This window comes from Calidris pugnax, unplaced genomic scaffold, assembly GCF_001431845.1.
Source record: "Calidris pugnax isolate Ruff unplaced genomic scaffold, ASM143184v1 scaffold17, whole genome shotgun sequence".
NCBI classification, from domain to species: Eukaryota; Metazoa; Chordata; class Aves; order Charadriiformes; family Scolopacidae; genus Calidris; species Calidris pugnax.
Genome location: NW_015090794.1, coordinates 2,760,362 through 2,779,770, shown reverse-complemented (window position 1 = coordinate 2,779,770; position 19,409 = coordinate 2,760,362). Strand labels below are relative to the sequence as shown.

General features: G+C 52.4%; 1 protein-coding gene across 1 annotated transcript; it reads left to right on the top strand.

Moving 5' to 3' along the window:
• The first annotated feature begins 556 nt into the window (after positions 1 to 556).
• HS3ST6 (heparan sulfate-glucosamine 3-sulfotransferase 6) lies at positions 557 to 1,962 on the top strand. Its single transcript, XM_014936271.1, has one exon. It carries the CDS (start codon positions 583 to 585, stop codon positions 1,192 to 1,194), a length of 612 nt encoding a protein of 203 aa, XP_014791757.1. The 5' UTR covers positions 557 to 582; the 3' UTR covers positions 1,195 to 1,962.
• The last annotated feature ends 17,447 nt before the right edge of the window (positions 1,963 to 19,409 follow it).

Sequence of the window (19,409 nt, the reverse complement as noted above, 5' to 3'; positions counted from 1 at the left end):
AGGTGGGAGCCTTGGTGGGCATCTCCATCCCCAGCCACTGCTTGGGCTCAGCCCCAGTGGGCGCACAACCCCATGATGAGATTGACCTCTTTCCTCTTCCCAGCCCTGTGTGGCCAGTGGACGCATCCAGGACATGTAATGGGTCTAGAGGCTGGGATGAAAACCAGCCCTGTCCCAAAACAAGCACGTTGAGACGCCACCACTGAAATTCCCTGGAGGGAGGATGAGGAGGGGTGTAGGAAGGATTTCCAGGGCTACGAAGGCAGCCATGTGGTTTTACAGCCTGCAAGTGCTCTCTGGAAGGTGCTGTTGGTGGGGCAGTGACAGGGAGCCCTTCTCAGGGGACAGACTCTGGGGGGGACGAAGGCTGAGAAGAGGTGAGCAAAAAGGAGAGACATGGGCAGGGGGGCTCCTAGGAGGGCTTTTGAAGATGAGGAGGTGACCGGTGGGGTGTGACAAGGCAGTCTCTGGGCATTTCTGGCTGGGTTGTGGGGTTTGCTCCCCCTCGTCCCCATTGTGGCATCAGGTCGGAGCAGCCATGCCTTGAGCCTGACTGTGGCCCTTTCTCTCCCCAGGAGCCTGATGCCGCGGACGCTGGAGGGGCAGATCACGATGGAGAAGACCCCCAGCTACTTCGTCACCAAGGAGGCTCCTCGGCGCATCTACAACATGTCTCGGGACACAAAGCTGATCGTGGTGGTGCGCAACCCCGTCACCCGTGCCATCTCGGACTACACGCAGACGCTCTCCAAAAACCCCACCATCCCCAGCTTCCAGGCCCTGGCCTTCAAAAACATCAGCACGGGACTGATCGACACGAGCTGGAGCGCCGTAAGGATCGGGATCTACGCCAAGCACCTGGACAACTGGCTGCAGTACTTCCCCCTCTCCAAATTCCTCTTCGTCAGCGGGGAGAGGCTCGTCAGCGACCCGGCTGGGGAAATGGGCCGTGTCCAGGACTTTCTGGGTCTCAAGAGGGTGGTGACGGACAAACATTTCTATTTTAATGAGACCAAGGGCTTTCCCTGCCTGAAGAAGCCGGAGGGAGGCAGCAAGCCCCGCTGCCTGGGGAAATCCAAGGGGCGGCCGCACCCCAAAATCGACATGCAGGTGGTCCAGCGCCTGCGGGAGTTTTACAGACCCTTCAACATGAAGTTTTATCAGATGACAGGGCAGGATTTCGGGTGGGACTGAGCCATCCACGGGGCACACCGTCGTGCTGGGACCTGGTCTGCCCAGTAGCGTGTGGGGCCAGGACGGTGGTCCAGGGATGCCCGTGGCTGCTGTGGTCCAGAGATGCCCGTGGCCACCCCACCAGCAACCTCCTCCCTTTGTTCTAATTTATATTAGACCTTTTCCAGCGAGAAACGGACCCTTCTGGAGTAGAGAGAAATATTTAAGAAATAAAACCACAGATGACCCCTCTCCCCTCCCCGACCAGATTAAATATTCTTCCATATAAATTTTGCTAATCTATATTAACTGTGACCGTTCCTGGTGGCGAGTGGGAGTGTGTGTAGGGGGGTGTGTGTGTGTGGGGGTGTGTGTGCATGGGGGTGACAGCTCTGCCGTTCACAAGAAAAGCTTTGGAACCCAGTTGGCCACTGGGACGTGCAGCCAGGGGGTGTTTGCTAAAGCAAATTCTGGTGCTGAGCACAGGCAGCGGCTGCCGTCGGGCGGCGGATGAGGCCGGGCGAGCGGCAGACCCCAAGCGTGGGGTGAGTTTTGCAGATAGAAAATACTCTGCAGGAATTTCCTAGTTAAGAAGAACAATTAACGGCGGTAGTTTTGAATAAATGCCAGGTCCAGGGTTAGGGAGAGGGAGTTGCGTACCGCATACCTTTTTATGTTCTTTGAGTAACCCAGCTGATGGAGCGGGGCATTTCTAGCCCTTTAGGATGAAAATCCCCGCTCCCCCTGAACTCACCCAAGCCAAGCAAACAAAAGCCCCAAACTCTGACCTTTCAGTTCAATAATCTCAATAGATTTTTCAAATCTGCAGCCATAGAGGGCCATCATGGGAGGCTGCAGAAATTAGTTTAATCTGAATTAACTAGTTTTCCCTTAATTAAAGATGGGGAAAACATTTAATTAACCTCTAATATCTTATTAGTGACTTGTATTTGTCTCTTTAATGAGCTAATTATGTGTTTTCAAGGGCCCTCAGGCTCTGCATTGTTTGCAAATATGCTTTGGCTGCGGTTTCTTCCATCCTGCTGCATCCCAAAGCTGACTGTCCCACCAGGCGCGTCCTGCCAGGCCTGCCATCACCTCCCCTCCTCGCTGCTGCTGCAGGGGGGTGATGGAGGTGGCAGGTAGAACTTCTGCTGGGATGCACAACAAGCACTGGCCCCTTTCTTCCCCGCTCTGGGGTGATTTTATACCAGCATATTGTGCTTTGCCCCACACAGCTTTCCCCGCTCCTGTGTCCCGGCCACTGATACCTCCTTTGTGCCCCTTGGAGGTGGCACATTTTCTGTACCGAAGCTCTGGGCTGTAGCTGAGGTTCAGAATGTTTGCCCCGTTCAGCCCCAGGGTGTGTCTGGTCACTGAGGGGACAAGTGACATGTGAGGGGATGGGTTTAACGTGCTGTGGGAGTTCAATGCACACAGTTGCCCGTCTCTGCGCGGGGAGCGGGCATCGTCGGTGTCCATGTGTGAGTGGTGCCAGGGATGGACGCAGATGCCACCACTGTAGTGCCAGAGCCTGGGGGCTTTATGGCTGGTGTTAAACTGGGATATCCTAAAAGAATAGTAAGAAGAGATGAAATCGGGCCTAGTTTTCCGCTGGTTAAAATCCCAGAGGCCTCCAAGCGATGCAGCCGTTGCTGGGGGGGACTCAGCACCCCATGCCCAGCGCGGGGTCCCCCCTGGGACTGCAAGTGCCCCGGCCACCGACCCGCTGGGGTGGGATGTCGGAGCGGCTGGAGCCTGTTGTCAGCCTGGCTGGCAGCTCCGCATGATGGACTGCGCTCTGCTTGTTTAGGTTTTGTTTCCAGCCACGACATTTCGACCAAATTATTCTCCACGAAGGGCTTTAAAGTTTCCCAAGTGCCTGTGAAAGCCTGGAAACGCTGATAGTGATCCTATTTCTCAGCTGAGTGACTGCATTCAGCCCCAGCCATATTGATATGCAAAACGTTAAGGGTCCCGGCTCTAAAGATGGTTTCTGTCTGCCCTGTGAAAGGGAGCCATACTTTTTTAAAGCCCGGGCCTTTCTAAAGCCGCACAATACCATATAGACTATGCCATTTAAAGCATCTGAAGCGACCCAAAATGTATTGAAAGCTTGCTTTGCAGACTCATTAAGACTACTCAATAGGTTCTGGCAAATACCGTGCCAGGGCTGACCGCACGGATTAAGACTTTTGAAGTGTTACACAAACCCCCTGCTTAAACTAATTGCTGCCCCGCAGCTCATGAGGTCAAGTATTTGTATTCATTGCCTCCGAGAGGAGCCACTTATGGGTCTGTCCAGGTGAAGTCTGCACTTCATTAGATCAAGACAATAAAAGCGGCTTTGGGTTGGAAGGGGGAAGGTGCCCGGGATGAAGTCTCCCAGCACAAGCATGGGTTTATGTCCACCACAGCAGCGTTTTGGGTCGTTTCTGTTGCTTTCAAGAGCCCCAGCAGCGTGATGCGCGTCCAACCAAACCAACGGTGCAGGGTGGCCGCTGGACATGGGGCTCTGCCAGGATCTGCAACCAGGGGCTCTGCCAGGATCTGCATCCAGGTGCTCCCTGGTCACCTGCGGCACAAGGGATGCAGTGCCCACATCCCACTCGTGCTGTCCTGGGGTGTGGGTCCACCAGCGTCGTGGGGGTTTCTGCTGGAGGAGCAAGTCTGTGTGGAAGGGAAGGGCTGGGGTGTGGGAAGGGTGGTCATCGCTGGAGCAGTGAGTGCTTGAAATTCAGTGTGCTCACCAAGCAGTTCTCCACTGTGATGTTCGTTTCATTCCCCAGGGTTGGGTGGGTTCCCTTCACTGCCTGGATGTGGATCCCATCACGTGCTAGTGCAACATGTGTTTCTCCTGTCTATCCAGAGGGGAAACCGCCTTTGTCATCACTGCCTCATCCTCTAATTAAAAAAGGAGATTTAAGAAAAATCAGCTGATTTTCTGAAGGTGTCAGCTCGCACCTTGGCAGAGGCTCTTGTGCTGCATCACCAGGAGCAGAGGACTACTCAAGAAACTTTGCCCCTTTATTGTAGGTGCTTTGGTGGAGCTTATTTTGGGGCTCTTTCCCTGGTAATAGGCAGTGGGCGCTTAGGAAAATCTAAGCTCAAACCTCCTTTGCAGTGTCTTTTGTAATCATTGGTATCAGCTTGTGGACCCTGACTTTGGGGCTGCTGCTGCTGGGCTCAGGCAGGGGCAGAGGGGAGGAGAGATTTAAAAAAAATCAGCTGTTTTTCTGAAGGTGTCAGCTCGCACCTTGGCAGAGGCTCTTGTGCTGCATCACCAGGAGCAGAGGACTACTCAAGAAACTTTGCCCCTTTATTGTAGGTGCTTTGGTGGAGCTTATTTTTAAGCTCTTTCCCTGGTAATAGGCAGTGGGCACTTAGGAAAATCTAAGTTCCTTTGCAATGTCTTTTGTAATCATCGGTATCAGCCTGTGGACCCTGACTTTGGGGCTGCTGCTGCTGGGCTCAGGCAGGGACAGAGAGGGGTTGAGGGGGTGTCTCACCTGGTGGGGACCCCACGATGCTGCCCGGGAAGCAGCACTGCCGGGGACCACCGGGCAGTGGGGCTCTGACTGCTCACCCCGGTGCGCTGCGGTCCCTGCGCAGGAGGTGCTGTGCAGACAGGAATTGTTCAGAAATGCCCCCAGAAAACTCCCTCCGAGGCTCAGGGCCAGGCGTCGTGCTGTATGTTTCTGCACAAGACCTCTGGAAATAAAATTATAAAAAGATGATGCCGAGCTGTGCTGATGTCGTCTGTGTGTCTGCTATCGCGCACCGCTGGGGCGGGCTGGGGAGGGGACATAGTCCCACATGGCTGCTTTTATGGCTTTTATCCTTTGTGGGAATCTCAGATTGCTAAAAATCCAGAAACCTGGAAGGTGATATTTTGCCCCAGGACAGTAGGTGCTGAAAGAACATCCTTGAAAACTCAGGCGAGGACCCAATGTCTATCCGCTCCCCAGCACGCTGCTGGCACTGCCTTGGGGAGGTGTTTCTAAGTGAGGTCCCAAGAGCATTTGGGCAGTGGCTTGGGCACGTCTGCTTGCTCAGAGGAAGATGGCAAGATCCCTCGTGCTGCCAGAGCTGTGGAATTGCCTTTGGGACACCCGGTTAAATGGGGGAAGTGCCAGAACAGGAGGGTGATGGACATGCAGCTTTGCTGCCAAGTGTGAAATGTAGTTTTCATCCTGGTCTCAGTTAAACAAAGTTTCCATTTCTAACCTCATTTTTGTTTTGAAAATCCAGCAATCCAAAGCATTGTGGTTCCTGTGCTCTGGGCCTCCCCCTCCATCCCAACTGCTGCATAAGCCAGGAAGAGCTTTCCAAAATGTTTATTTACTTCTTTTTCTTTCATATCAAATTTAGGAGGACAGAAGGGAAAGAACAAAAAATAGGAGGGGAACAAAAAAATAAGGTAGCTCTAAAAGAAAGAAATTAAAACTTCTCTGCCTTTGTGTAGGTCTGGAGATGCAGGAGAGCAGCAGGGCTAATTCACAATTACACTTTTCATCCTGACAGGCACTTGGAATGTTTTATAACGTGTAACAGGGAAAGCCACGCTTTTCCCTGAAAAGGCCCCATCCCTCCCCACCAGTCCCACACCACAGCTCCCAGGTGGGGCTCGTGCTGCCGGGGCTGGGGGGCACCTGTGGGCTATAAATGCTGGGAGGGTGGGGGGGCTGCACCTTTCCTGTAGGAGCTGCCCCAGCTGTGGAGGATGCAGAGGGCTGTCCTGGCTCTGGGAGCAGGAGCTGGCTGGTAAGGGGGGGCTGCTGCCAGGGAGGTTGGGCATCCCTTGTGCTGCTTGTGGGGGTTGTAGGGGCAGTGTGGAGTTTGGGGACAGGGCAGCCTGGTGGTGCACAGCAGTGCCCAGGGAGCGTCTGTGGGTGCTGGTGCATCCTGAAATTTCCAGTGTTTGTGCTTGGGGTCTCCAAGAGGAGCTTGGTCTGTTCCATGGTGCCATCCTGCATCTCCCTGGGCATTTAAGAGCTTGCCCCTAAGGCTTCTTTGGTGCTCAATGGGGGCCTGGTGGCTTCATGTGAGAAGATGTGCTGTCCTTGCAGGACACAGTTGTCCTTCCTGGTGAAATGAGCTGCAGTGCAGAGAGCACCGCCTGCAAACCTCTGCCTTGTCCCATGCTTGAGGATATTTGGGGCCTTGATGCTTCTTGCCGCAGGGTGCACTGTGGTGGCCTCCCTTCCTGGCTGTGCGTGTCCCCTCACAGTGTCCTGCCTCCCCATGAAGCCACCCAGCACCACACATGGCTCTTGAGCAGCATCTGGGGCTGCCAACTCTGCTGGTTTCTGCTCTAGTTTCAATCTTGACGTGATCTCCATACACAGCATAATCTCATGCCATATTCCCCAATAGACAAGAAAATGCCCATGCCGAGGGAGAGGCCACTGTAATTGCAACCAGGTGCCCGGTGGTGGCTTCCAAGTCATGTAGAGCATGGACTGGAGCCCACATGTGGGTACAAATAAGCACCATCAGGTGTAGGCAGCTCCAGGGTACGTGAATGTAAGGAAGAAAGCAGAGTACACAGTGCTGGTGTCTCATCCTGAGTGAACTGGGCTGTTTTGGTTTATCTGTGCTCTGGTGTTGGGTGAGGTGATCACTGGTTTAACTGGGGTTGGGGTGAATTGAACACAGCCCATGTGCTCAGCCCCCCTGGAAGCCTATGAGCAGGCAGCAAGATGCTTTTAGGAAAATAGCAGTTACTGAGAAAATAAACCAAATTATTTATCTCTGAGCAACCTGCTGGAATTAGTGCCTGCCCGAACCAGGCCATGGCATGTCCCCACTGCAACTGGGGGTCCTGCCGCAGGTGAGGGCTGGATCCCCCACCCCTGATCCCCACCCTGGGTACCCCCTGCTGCCTCTAAACCCTGTGGTTTCCAAGAGCAGATATGAAGGACACGCAAGTGGTGTGGCTGCTGGGAGGAACCCAGCTCCACTGAGTTTATTTGCATTTCTTGGTACAAAAAAAGTATCCTTTGAGCCATTTTGAAAATGCAAGCTGCTCCTCCGTTAGGATTTTAAATCTTGCCTGCGCATTTAAATGGATGTGGTTTCCAAAGGAGGAGGGGTGCCAGTCTCAGCCTCCTCCTGTGCAGGTTTAACTCAACAGCATCCTTTTCCCACTCCAAGAGCTGAGATCATGGTCATGAGAGGGGGCTGGATCCTGTCTGGAGGCAATGTGGTCCCACAGAGCTGCCCCGTTGCGTTGTGCACCCTTGCACAGGCTGAGCACTTCCCTCTGCTAATGCGAGAGCTCTGGTGGGTTTTTTTTTATTTCTTTGATTGGAAACAGCAACATGTTGCCTTGCATAATTAATCAATTTATATCAATAGAAAGAATAAATTGGTGTCTTTCTGGCAAGCTTTCCCTTGGCGGGAGGCGAGCCTCAGGCCATAATCGTGTACCCCCCATTGCTTCCCATGGGTGTGGGGTGGAGGGGGACGTGTGGGATGGGGCACTGCCACCACTGTTCCTTCCCTGGGGGCTATGGACACATGAAGTGGACAAGAGGAGAAGGAGCACGGCCAGGGTACCAAGCAGTGCTGCAGCTCATTACATCAGGGCTCATGTTAGAGGTGAGCGATGGCACTAGAGGGTCTGATTGAGCCCCATTTCTCCAGATTTACCATGGCTAGTGAGGGGTGGTGCAGACCACGGCCAGATGATGAAGCAGATGCTCCCAGTGCCTGGGCAGGAGCAGGCTGGCACGGCTTTGCCCCAGCGCTGGCATCCGCTCAGGCAGTTGCAGCCTTCAACCATGCCCAAAAGTCAACAGGGAGAGAATTTTTCACTCTTTTTTTCCCTTTTGCTGTGAGTGGAAACTTCCATCTGATGGCAGGGGCTGATTGCTGGAGAGGCACCCCACGGCAGCTGCAGCACACTGCCGGCAGATGCCAGCGGGAAAGAAAGTGTGAGGGATGGAGGGCAGCAGGGGAGAGGCCGGGAAAACTGGGAAACGCTTCTGGTGGGGATGGGAAAGGGGCTTGTGCAACAGCCAGCCTTTAATTAAGGGTCTTTAAAGCGTTTTCCCAGCTGGTTAACATTGCCTTGCCATATTGGAGTGGTTTAGATGCAATGTTCCTCGGGAATGACTCCCTTCCTGTCGGCCCTGTGTGTGAGTGATGGGTCCCCACCCCACTGTCCCCAGTCCCCCACGCCTTCCGAAAAATGGGGCTGAGAAAAACTGGGCCATGTCCGGGTGGAGAAGATGGGGACCCCTCCACGGTCACAGAGGGGCAGGGCAAGGAAGCAGCCTGTTTCTCTGATGCTGTTGCAGCACCCAAGTGTCTTTGCTGTAGCTTCTGCAGCACACGGAGCAGTTCATGGGGGAAGTGTGCTGGTGGCATCGCTGGGCACTGGAGAGGACAGTGTGATCCGTCACCCAGCACACAAATGCTGGATTGGGAGTGCCAGGTCTGGCTTTGGGGTAGATATTGGTGGCAGGAAGCAGCCCTGGGACTGTGGGGAGGTTTGGGGATGGGTACAGGACATCAAAGCTACACCTGAAGTGCAGGAGCTTCTGTCCAGCGAGGTGGGCACACTGAAGGTACATGAATAGTGTATCAATCCAAGTGGGCAAACCCTGCTGCTCTGTGCTGTACCTGGGGCTGCACTGATGCTTTTTGTATTGCCTCTAGGAAAAAAAAAAATCCACCACATAAAACAATCTGAGTTGGAGACAGGTTGGTCTGGAGTGACCTTTGTGTGTGTGTGCCACTGAGCTGGTGCTGCGGAGCTGCTTCACAGCCAGCTAAGGGTGGGAGCATCCCCTGAAGACACTTGCTCCCCCTCAGGTACTTGTTTGTGTCTGGCTGCTTTTGGTTCTGTGCTGCAGAGCTGTGCTTGCCATGGGACTTGCCTGCTTGCTCTGCACGTCTCCTGCTCCTCACACCTTGGTGCTGGGCAGGACTGTGCTGCCTCCAGGTCTGTCTTTGCGGCAGGTTTTACGTATGGTGATACAATCCACTCTGAAAGGCTTCTGCTCTGATCTTGCTCTAGTTGCAATGGGAAGAAGGTACTGTGGGGGCTCTTTCTGCTTCTATTCTCATGCTGTTCCCCCCACGCTGTCCAGCCCCTCCTGCCTGCAGCCACAGGATGCTGGGGTACCACAGGGAAGGGGTGATGGGGACACCCAGGTGTCTACTGGAGCCAATGGCTCTGTCTCATTTCTCCTACTACAATAAACTTACAGAAATGAGCTTGAGAGTGCAAGCCCACTGCAGAGATGTTTATACTGAAACTGTTCAGGGACTTGTTCTGTCTTTTTTAAGCTTCATCTGCTCTCCCAAATCCTCCCGGAGCCTTTCCCTCCTCCATCCCACACACCACCATGAAAATTGCCTGTACAAAATCCTCTTGGAGGTGGGAGCGGAGATGCCCACTGTCTATGAGGATGGTATGGGTGCATGCTGTGATGTGCTGTCCCCGCTCTGCCGGGAGATTTATTAGTGTAATGAAAGGGAGGAAAGTGCCCCATGAATCACCGTCTCACAGGGACATTGTGACGCTCTGTAAATAATGCGGGGAGCTGGTTTCAGCCGGGTGGTCTGCTCCGGTGGGCAAGGGTGGCTGATGGGGTGCCTCTCCTCTCCCATTAGGTTTAAGCTCCTGGCAGTGGGAGTTGGGGGTGCATCATTCCTTGCCGTGGCCCAAGCTGCCCGCTGTTTGCAGATGGAGGTTATTCCCTCTGGGCTGGGCTTTCCCAGTGTTTCCAGGCTCAGCAGAAATCGGTGGGTGCCAAACGCTGCTGCGGAGCATGCTGTGTGTGGAGCTGCCTGTGTTTAAAAGGCAGTTTTGTGTGTTTCTCTGTAATCCTAAACCTTTCTCTAGCAATGAGTGTAAACTGACAGTTGTCCCCTGTCTGGGGTTTTTCTCCTCCTGCCAAGGTTTCAGCCACCAGCTGCATTTGCAGAGGAGGAGGTGATGCAAACCCGGCTGTGAGTGGGTTGAGGGCGTTTTGTTCAAAGGCAAAAAACCCCCTTTTCCAGGAAAACACCCCCTGACTGCTGGAGCCGGCAGCATCACCGCAGTCTGCTCTACTGGTCACTTCTTCAAAGTTGGGGCTGAGTGACGGCATGGCTGAGCACCATCCTCCTCTTCCTCCGCACACTCTGGCCTTGCCGCAGTGTTCTCAGTTTAAGGTTCCCCACTCTGTCAACTCCAATGATGCGGTTAGCGTTGGGGCTCCCTCTGCTTCCACAGCACTCTTTTATCTTTGGAAAAAATCATAATAAAAGCTAAAAGGTGACTTTAATAGTGTAATATTGGAGAGGGCTGGAGAAAAAGGTTCCTGGCTGGGGTTGGGGCCATGGCACAGCTGGGGCTCCCAAGCACAGATCCACAGCTGCCACTCAGTGATGCAGAAGTAGGGAAAAAAAAAACCAAAAACCAAAAAACATAAAATCAGCATTTTCTGGGCTTGGCTGATGTGTTGTGCTTAGGCAGGGGGAAGACTGACCCCAAGGCTGGCATAGAAGAGATTCCTGTTGCCTTTAGGACAGGTCTTGGGGTTATTTAGAGCTGTTTGGAGAGGCTGGGATGCTGGTGCTGTCAGCGCAGGGACGGGTGCCCGTTGGCGAGCAGGACGGTGCAGAAGGAGGCAGCAAAATGTTGGCGCGGGCTGAAGCGCTGCCCAGAGCAAGCGCCTGGAACCGGCAGAAAACACTCCAAGTCCGTTTGCAATAATTTCCACATTCCGTAATTTTTTTCTCAAGAGGGGAAGAGAGGCAAGCCTGAAATAATTACCCACACAAGCACTCATTGAAATGTTCTTTAGTGCAAGCACTGATCACTCACTGTATTTAACAAGACAATTTTGGCTCTCGGCACATAAAAGCAAGTAATGATTAAAGCTCTTGTTTTCAGGATCTGTGAGCCAAAGCACAAAAGTCTATCGCTAGATCCAAGTCCGAGCTTGGCAGCCAGCTCCTACTCAGGGAGCACGCCAAGGTGAAGTGGCTTTGCTCAGTATTGGTGGGTTTTGGAGTGCTGGTCCCCCCACGCTGCTGATGCCAAGTCCATGGGGGCATCTCCAGGAGTGGGGATTTGTGCCTTCAGCCCTGCAAATGAGTTGGGTGTTTTCCAGGAGGTGGAAGATGTTGCAGCTCCTTGGGGCTGTGCAAGGTTCCTTGGTGGTGGAAAGGGGAAGGTGCTGAGGTCAAGGGCAGCTTGGGGAATGAGGCCAGTGGGTGTCTGCTGTCATCTCCTCCTCTGCCCACGGAGCAAGAGAGGATATTTGGGGGGAGCTTGGGAAGGCAAAAAGCCCTGGTGTGTGCAGACAGTGGTGCAAAGCGGGGAATTGGCTGGAGGCAGAGCTGTCCAATGGTTTATTCTTCGTGGAGAAGAACTTTGGTCTCCAGGGTGTCTCAGACTGTGCTTATCCCCTTCAGGGCAGTGACCAACTCAATTGGAAGGAGTTCTCCCCTGGTGAGAGGCTGTCAGGGTATCACACTCCCCTCAGGGTAAAAATTAGCAGAGCTGATGAAAGCACCCCTTTGTGCTGTGCTGTGTCCCGCCCTGCTCAGAAACCCTGTCCTGAGATAAACCAGGGTCAGCATGACCAGAGCTCACAGCATCGCTGGAGATGTCACTGCAACAGCCCCATCGCTCCTGTCACACAGCAGATTTGGGGGGTGCTGCAAGGTGCAGGGTCCCTGTGTTAGCAGAGGATCTGGGGACGCTGCAGGTGCCACCAAAGGTGCTGCCACTGCTGTGTGTGCCATGTCACCTGGGCAGGCAGCACGAGGGGGCCTGTGCATAAATGATCCATGGGTTTGCACAACTCGACTGCTCCCTTGTAGCCTGCTCCAGTCCCTCATCAGGAACCTTCTGTGAGACTGGCTTCATGGCTGAGACACGAGTTTGATGTGAGATTATCTCCTTTGGGAAGTGATTATTTTTTTTTTCAGTAAATCTGGGAGGACTTGCTTGCAAACGCCCATTGGGATAGTCCCGTATGTACCACACAGTGCTGAGGGTCTCTCCTAAAACCAGGCTGGTTTTCGGTGATGCATAACACCCTGCAGTGATGGGCAGTTGTACAAAACCCAGAGGAGAGTCTGATGCAGCACATCCCCTTCTGAGGGTCTCTATTTTACCCTGAGATTCTTAAGGCTGCTGCTGAGGCAGGCTGTCGAGGTCAGTGGTACGATGTCTTGGTGTGAGTGTCGCATGAAATCTGATTGTTGGTGTTATGTCATGGCTTTGAATTGGGCTGCTGGTAGAGAGCTGGCATTGGTGGGACGATGCTCGATGCCTGGTGTGGACAGGCAGCTCCAGCAATGCTGGTGGCAGTAGGAGCTGGGCATTAATTTGAGCCTGAGAGACCAGTTTCTTGCTGGCATAAATCAACCTCGTTTGCTTCAGCGCAGCTGGATGATTGAGACCGGGTCAAGATCTGGTTCAGATCTTCCTACTTTGCTTGTTAAGCTCCTGTCCTTGAGGATGGGGTCGGCTCACCTTTGAGCTAAGATAAATGAGTCCCAGTGTAGCAACACTAAATCTATCCAGCCTAGTGCTTGGCTTTCACAGGTCTCTCTTGCTGCAGGACAGGGAGGGCTTCCAGGGAAATAGTTGGGACAGCTGAGAGAGACAGTTCTGCATGGACAGCATTATGCAGAGTCCCCTGTTGCCTTTCCCCTGGAAAAAGTGCAAGAATTCAGACATTGAACAAATTCCACAGACATTAACTGTGCTAATCAAGCAACTGCTTATACACAGGGCTGTTACGTACTGCCTTCCTCTTCTCCCCAAGCGTGGTCAAATCAAACAAAAAAAAATAATATAACTGCAGAGAGCTTTTATTTCTAGCTGTGGCCTCCCGGCTCTCCTGGAACGTGTGGTGCTGAGGGTGCTGTGGCGATCCAGCTGCCGGTGTGACTGTGTCCCCCTCGGGTACCTCTGCTCAAACTTGGGTGCACTTGCTTTTTTGTTTGTCACTGCCCTTCTGGCATTAGCTGGGAGCATCCCATGGTGAGCACAGGGCTGCATCTTGTGTCCCCAGGGGTGTCCCCACAGCATTGGCCATCCTGTCTGGGAGCTGTGTGCCAGCCCAGGGCACAGCTGTCACTGGGACCCACCTGAGAGCTGTACTGGCTCACTTGGCTTCATTTTGGCTGAAAAAGAACATTTCATGAGTGGTTCCATCAGCCCTGTGCTGCTGGTGCAATCCTGCCAGCCCTGGCAGGGATGTGCATGAGGCCCTGGCAGATGGGCAGTGTCCTCTGCTCGCTTGGATGAGTTGTACTTGTTGGAATTATTTACTGCACTGATCGATAAATACTATAGGCAGTGGGTTGTATTTCATGAACACAACTCCATACACGTGCCTACTACTGTATTTCAGCAGAGTAAATTACACCGGGGCACCAGCAGAAATTAAAACCAAACAGGTTATAACTTAGAACAATTTACACCCAGAATTCCTCAGCACAGAGGGGAAGGAAGAAAGGAAGGAAAGGACAGTTTAGCTTCAGAAGATGCTCCTGGGCTGTGCCTCTCACTTCATCAGGCCTTTCTCCTGCCTTTCCCCAGGTGCTAGTTTGGCTGCCCAGACTGGTCTGGAGGCAACCAGCGCTCTGGCTTTTCTCCTGCCTCCAGCTGAGGTGATACTGGCCATTTCCCACCAGCATGGGCAAGCCACCTGCTTTCCCCACCTCTGCTTGCAGGTGGGGACACAGTCCCAGCCTGGCTGCTGGCACGTGTGATTTGAGAGCTGCCTTTGGCATGTCCTGCCTGCCATCAGCTGGTCCCCGTGGTGGCACACCGGCGTTTATTTTGCTAGCGAGCCTATAATCCAGCTGCATGTGCTGCAGTCGCTAGGTTTGTTTGTTTTCCTTCAAAATGCAATATAGATCTAATTATATGAAAACAAACTATCATAAATAGAGGGGTTGTTCAGTGCAGCCCCCAAAGCAAGCAGGCAGCAAGCACTCGGTTCCCCTTCCCTCTGGTAGCGTTTAAGCGTTTCCCCCACATCGGTGACGCAGACGTTCTTCATAAATCAGTGGAGGTAGGAGCACATTTGCTCCCCCGTCTTTGAAGAGGCGTCAGATCTCCGAACAGAGGCTTCTTGCTGGGTGATCCTCCGGGGCTGGTTCTCATTTCCTTGTAGGAGGTGGGTCTGGAGCCCATTTTGTGCATTTGGGAAGGCTTGGGGAAGGGGGAGTGAGGAAGGGAAAGGAAAAGGAATGACTTTGCTTCGTTGACAAAAAAAAAAAAAGCCTTGACACCACAAGCACTGTGCACCATTAACATCCTACTGACACAATTATTTACCAGAAGTCGCACGTATTGATTTGGCAGTAACTGCACACGGCAGGGCTGAGGCTGATGCTGAAAGACTCTATAAGAGTAGTCTGGGCTCACCACCGGCCTTGGCTTGGCCTGATCCTGCCTAGGTGCTCAGCAGGCCTGACCCTGGCTGGGTTCAGCCTGTGTTACTTTAGGTACTGCTGTGGCTTTTGCCCCTCTGGTGTCACTGCTGGCCTTGCTGAATGCCCAGACCCCTCCAAGGAGGACAATGGCATGATGGAGGTGGTGGGGAGAAGCTGGTGGTGGTGAGGGATGTGAGATGGCCATGCTCCCCATCAGCTGCTGCTGGTCCTTGCTGGAAGGTTACATCTCCTAAGTGCTCTGCATCTTTGGAGACCTTTGTGGAACGTCAGCTCCTGTTATGGATCTTTGCTAGGAATTGCTTGTGTGGCCCCTTGGAAGAGGGGATGGTGAAGGATGGAGAGAACATGGGATGCCTGTGGGTTCCCAGATGGGCAGTTGCTGCTCTCTGCTGTGGGGTCTCTGAGGTGCTGAGGGGCTCAAGATGGGTCCTTGCAGTGCCTGGAGAGTCCTCATGGCTGGTGCAGTTGGTGTTGGTGGTGGCCCTGCACCATGTCTCTGCTGTAGCAAGGGGTTGCCTTGCTGTGGTCAGTGCTGTCAGCCCTTGGGAAGAGCCTCTGTGTGCACCCACCTTTGGCTGCACCGACTCCCAGGTGTATGGGGTTGAATGGTGGCACTGGAAAAGGGCAGCATCTCTAGCTGAAGGGGCTTGCATCTTCCCTTGTGCATTTTAAGGGGAGAAAATCTACTTAGGCAAGGCATCGAAGCTCCAAGAGCTTCTGGGGGCAAGCTGCAAGGGAGGTCAATAAGGGAGGTCTCCTGCCTGCCATCAGCTGGTCCCCGTGGTGGCACACCGGCGTTTATTTTGCTAGCGAGCCTATAATCCAGCTGCATGTGCTGCAGTCGCTAGGTTTGTTTGTTTTCCTTCAAAATGCAATATAGATCTAATTATATGAAAACAAACTATCATAAATAGAGGGGTTGTTCAGTGCAGCCCCCAAAGCAAGCAGGCAGCAAGCACTCGGTTCCCCTTCCCTCTGGTAGCGTTTAAGCGTTTCCCCCGCATCGGTGACGCAGACGTTCTTCATAAATCAGTGGAGGTAGGAGCACATTTGCTCCCCCGTCTTTGAAGAGGCGTCAGATCTCCGAACAGAGGCTTCTTGCTGGGTGATCCTCCGGGGCTGGTTCTCATTTCCTTGTAGGAGGTGGGTCTGGAGCCCATTTTGTGCATTTGGGAAGGCTTGGGGAAGGGGGAGTGAGGAAGGGAAAGGAAAAGGAATGACTTTGCTTCGTTGACAAAAAAAAAAAAAGCCTTGACACCACAAGCACTGTGCACCATTAACATCCTACTGACACAATTATTTACCAGAAGTCGCACGTATTGATTTGGCAGTAACTGCACACGGCAGGGCTGAGGCTGATGCTGAAAGACTCTATAAGAGTAGTCTGGGCTCACCACCGGCCTTGGCTTGGCCTGATCCTGCCTAGGTGCTCAGCAGGCCTGACCCTGGCTGGGTTCAGCCTGTGTTACTTTAGGTACTGCTGTGGCTTTTGCCCCTCTGGTGTCACTGCTGGCCTTGCTGAATGCCCAGACCCCTCCAAGGAGGACAATGGCATGATGGAGGTGGTGGGGAGAAGCTGGTGGTGGTGAGGGATGTGAGATGGCCATGCTCCCCATCAGCTGCTGCTAGTCCTTGCTGGAAGGTTACATCTCCTAAGTGCTCTGCATCTTTGGAGACCTTTGTGGAACGTCAGCTCCTGTTATGGATCTTTGCTAGGAATTGCTTGTGTGGCCCCTTGGAAGAGGGGATGGTGAAGGATGGAGAGAACATGGGATGCCTGTGGGTTCCCAGATGGGCAGTTGCTGCTCTCTGCTGTGGGGTCTCTGAGGTGCTGAGGGGCTCAAGATGGGTCCTTGCAGTGCCTGGAGAGTCCTCATGGCTGGTGCAGTTGGTGTTGGTGGTGGCCCTGCACCATGTCTCTGCTGTAGCAAGGGGTTGCCTTGCTGTGGTCAGTGCTGTCAGCCCTTGGGAAGAGCCTCTGTGTGCACCCACCTTTGGCTGCACCGACTCCCAGGTGTATGGGGTTGAATGGTGGCACTGGAAAAGGGCAGCATCTCTAGCTGAAGGGGCTTGCATCTTCCCTTGTGCATTTTAAGGGGAGAAAATCTACTTAGGCAAGGCATCGAAGCTCCAAGAGCTTCTGGGGGCAAGCTGCAAGGGAGGTCAATAAGGGAGGTCTCCTGTTCAGCTCTACCCAATTTTGACTGTCTTGGAGCAAGGGTGTTAATGCATGACAGCTGCATGGTGGCACAAGGCATCCATCTCTATATCCAACCCCTCTCATACCTCTCCTAAACCTCTCCTGTGTGTGCATTAACTGGGAAAGACTATCAGAGATGTTTCCCTGCACAAGCTCAAGCTCCGTATTAGGGCCAGGTTGTCTGAAGCGGGGTGTAAGATGTTTTTTCTGCTAGCCCATCACCTCCTGTGGCAGCCTTGGGATGTCCCAGGCCTCTGAGGAGCTGGGCACTAAGGACACACTTTGGACATGCCCTGGGAGAAACCTTTACCTGGGAAGGGCCCGGGTGCTGCCCCAGGAGAGCATCGCTGGCCACAGCCAGGACTGTCACGGTCATACATGCAGCCACAGCAGGAAGAAACTCCCTGGAAGAATTTTAAGGAATTAATCTGGCAGTTTTTTAAAGGTAATTGTAACACGAAGGTTGAGCTGGAACATTTCTGCTTTGCTGGGCTGTTTCCACCGAGGAGCTGGCAGCAGGCAAGCTGCTGAGTGAGGAGTCGGCGTTGCCATATGGAGCTCTGCTCTGGCTGCTTGCTAAAGAAAAAATCATACGGGGCCAGGACTTGGCAGCCCTTCTCCACAGAGACCACTTGTGTGAATAAATGTTACTCATCGGCGTTACTCAGTGCTACAGGATCTGGCCCGCATTCATAGGGAAGAACTGCATTTTGGCCTGGGTTCAGCAAAGCACTCACATATGTGCTCAGTGCGAAGCACACGAGTGGTCCCGGTGACTCCCTGGGAGAAATTTTGTGCTTAAACACACTCTTTGCTCGATCTGAGCTTTCATCTGACTTGACTTTTGTGCCTTGAGCCTCCCTTGGCTTTCCTGGTGGAGGCAACCTCCGTGTCAGCGAAACCTGTGCTCTTTCCATGTCTCCATCGAGCTTGGCGGAGACAGGAATTTTATATTTTATCAGGGGAGCTGGGGAATTGCTGAAGAAAGTTGCAACAGGGAGGGTGAAACAGGCTGGCAGGGCTACATCTTGTTTCTATTGTTAAGAGCAGGGAAGAGGGAGGAAGAAATTCACTGAAATTGGAATACTGGGCATTTAAGAATGATAAAGGAAAAAAACAAGCAGCCAAAACCATTTTTGTGTTTTATGCATAAATAAGAGTGGGAGCTTGTAGCCACAAGGTCCTCCAGACTCTGAGTGCAGAAGATGAGACAAAGTGTGACACGCAGGTAATGAAGTCAGCCCCGTTGCTATTAGATGGAAGATACTTTGGAAAGCAATCAGACTTAAAGGTTGGAAGTCGCAAACCCACCGCTCTCATCCCAGCCTGGTTCTCCGCAGGCTCCCTGCTGCCTCTTTGAAACCATGGATTCATCCACGAGACACAAGATCCTGAGTTAGACGGGCTTTCATCTGCGCGGCGATGGCTGCTCCTCTTGTTTCCCCACTCATCTTTAATCTAACTCAACCGACTGCAGCGGAGTTACATCAGGGGCACATTTGGCCTCCAGTATTTACACACGCGAGTGCCAATTTCCCCTTTTGTTTCATAAACGGGTAGTTAAGTACATTAGTGAGCCACGTGAATTGGGAGAGCGATCATACAGGCGAGCTCCAGAAAGGAAATACTAATGTATAGCAAGACAAGAACAAATTCAAAAGAATAGAAGAAACTCTTGTTAGATACGAAGTGCGTTGCCAAGCCAGTGAATCTGGATGTAGTTAGAGAGGTGTACAGTACACAGAAGTAGTCTGTAATATTTTATTCCAGGGATATATATTTCCGGGACAAGTTGTTAGATTGACCTCTAGCGTTCATTTTCTTAAGGGAAAATTTCTTGATAAAGTCCCATTTTGATCAGGTCTCGTACCTTTGGCCTCTGGACAGGCTTATGGGGGGAGGTTTTGTTTTTCTAATGGATAAAAACTGAAAATGTCAGTGTCAGTCTGCAGGAATTTTCTAACGAGCTGGCTGACAGGCAGCCAGGCGTACGGTGGAAATGTTGACACATGATTACCTAGGAAGGGGCTGGATGCGGTCCTGGCTCTCGGAGGCAATGGGAGACTTGCCACCGCCGTGCCGGGGCCAAGCGCTCAGCCAGGAGATCAAAGGTATATTTTTTTTGCTGGAAAGTTTAGCTTGGACGGGTCGTTTGGATTTCACTGGTGCTCTGTTCACTGAATTCTGCGGTGGGGGAAAAATTTTTTATTTACTCTAAGACCCCGGTTTTCTCTTACAGCCATCTCCATCTGTCTTTGAGAATTATGTCTCAAGTTTTCCTCCTTAGGAGCTGCTCGTGTAGTTTTGGAATTGGTTGGAATTGGAGCAACTGAAGGTTGGAAGGGTTTCCCCCCAGTTTTGTCGCTGGAAGACGCTTATCCCATGTGTCCTAATTGGTATTGTTCAGTATCGTGAGTCTCAAACTGAAATTCAGATAGAATTTATTTGGTTTTGGTTTCATTGATTTGAATAGCTGAAAATGTTTGAATGGCAGCCAACCAATGCTAAATATCTTCTTTTTTTTTTTTTTTCTCCCAAAGCATTCTTCCCCAGTCTCAGGGAGCTGTCACTAAAACTATTTTTAATTGGCCTATTTTTTAATTCATGATGTTTT

Bases quoted from the DNA above. Each gene is read 5' to 3' on its own strand.
- HS3ST6 (XM_014936271.1), top strand. From the start codon at position 583: ATGCCGCGGACGCTGGAGGGGCAGATCACGATGGAGAAGACCCCCAGC.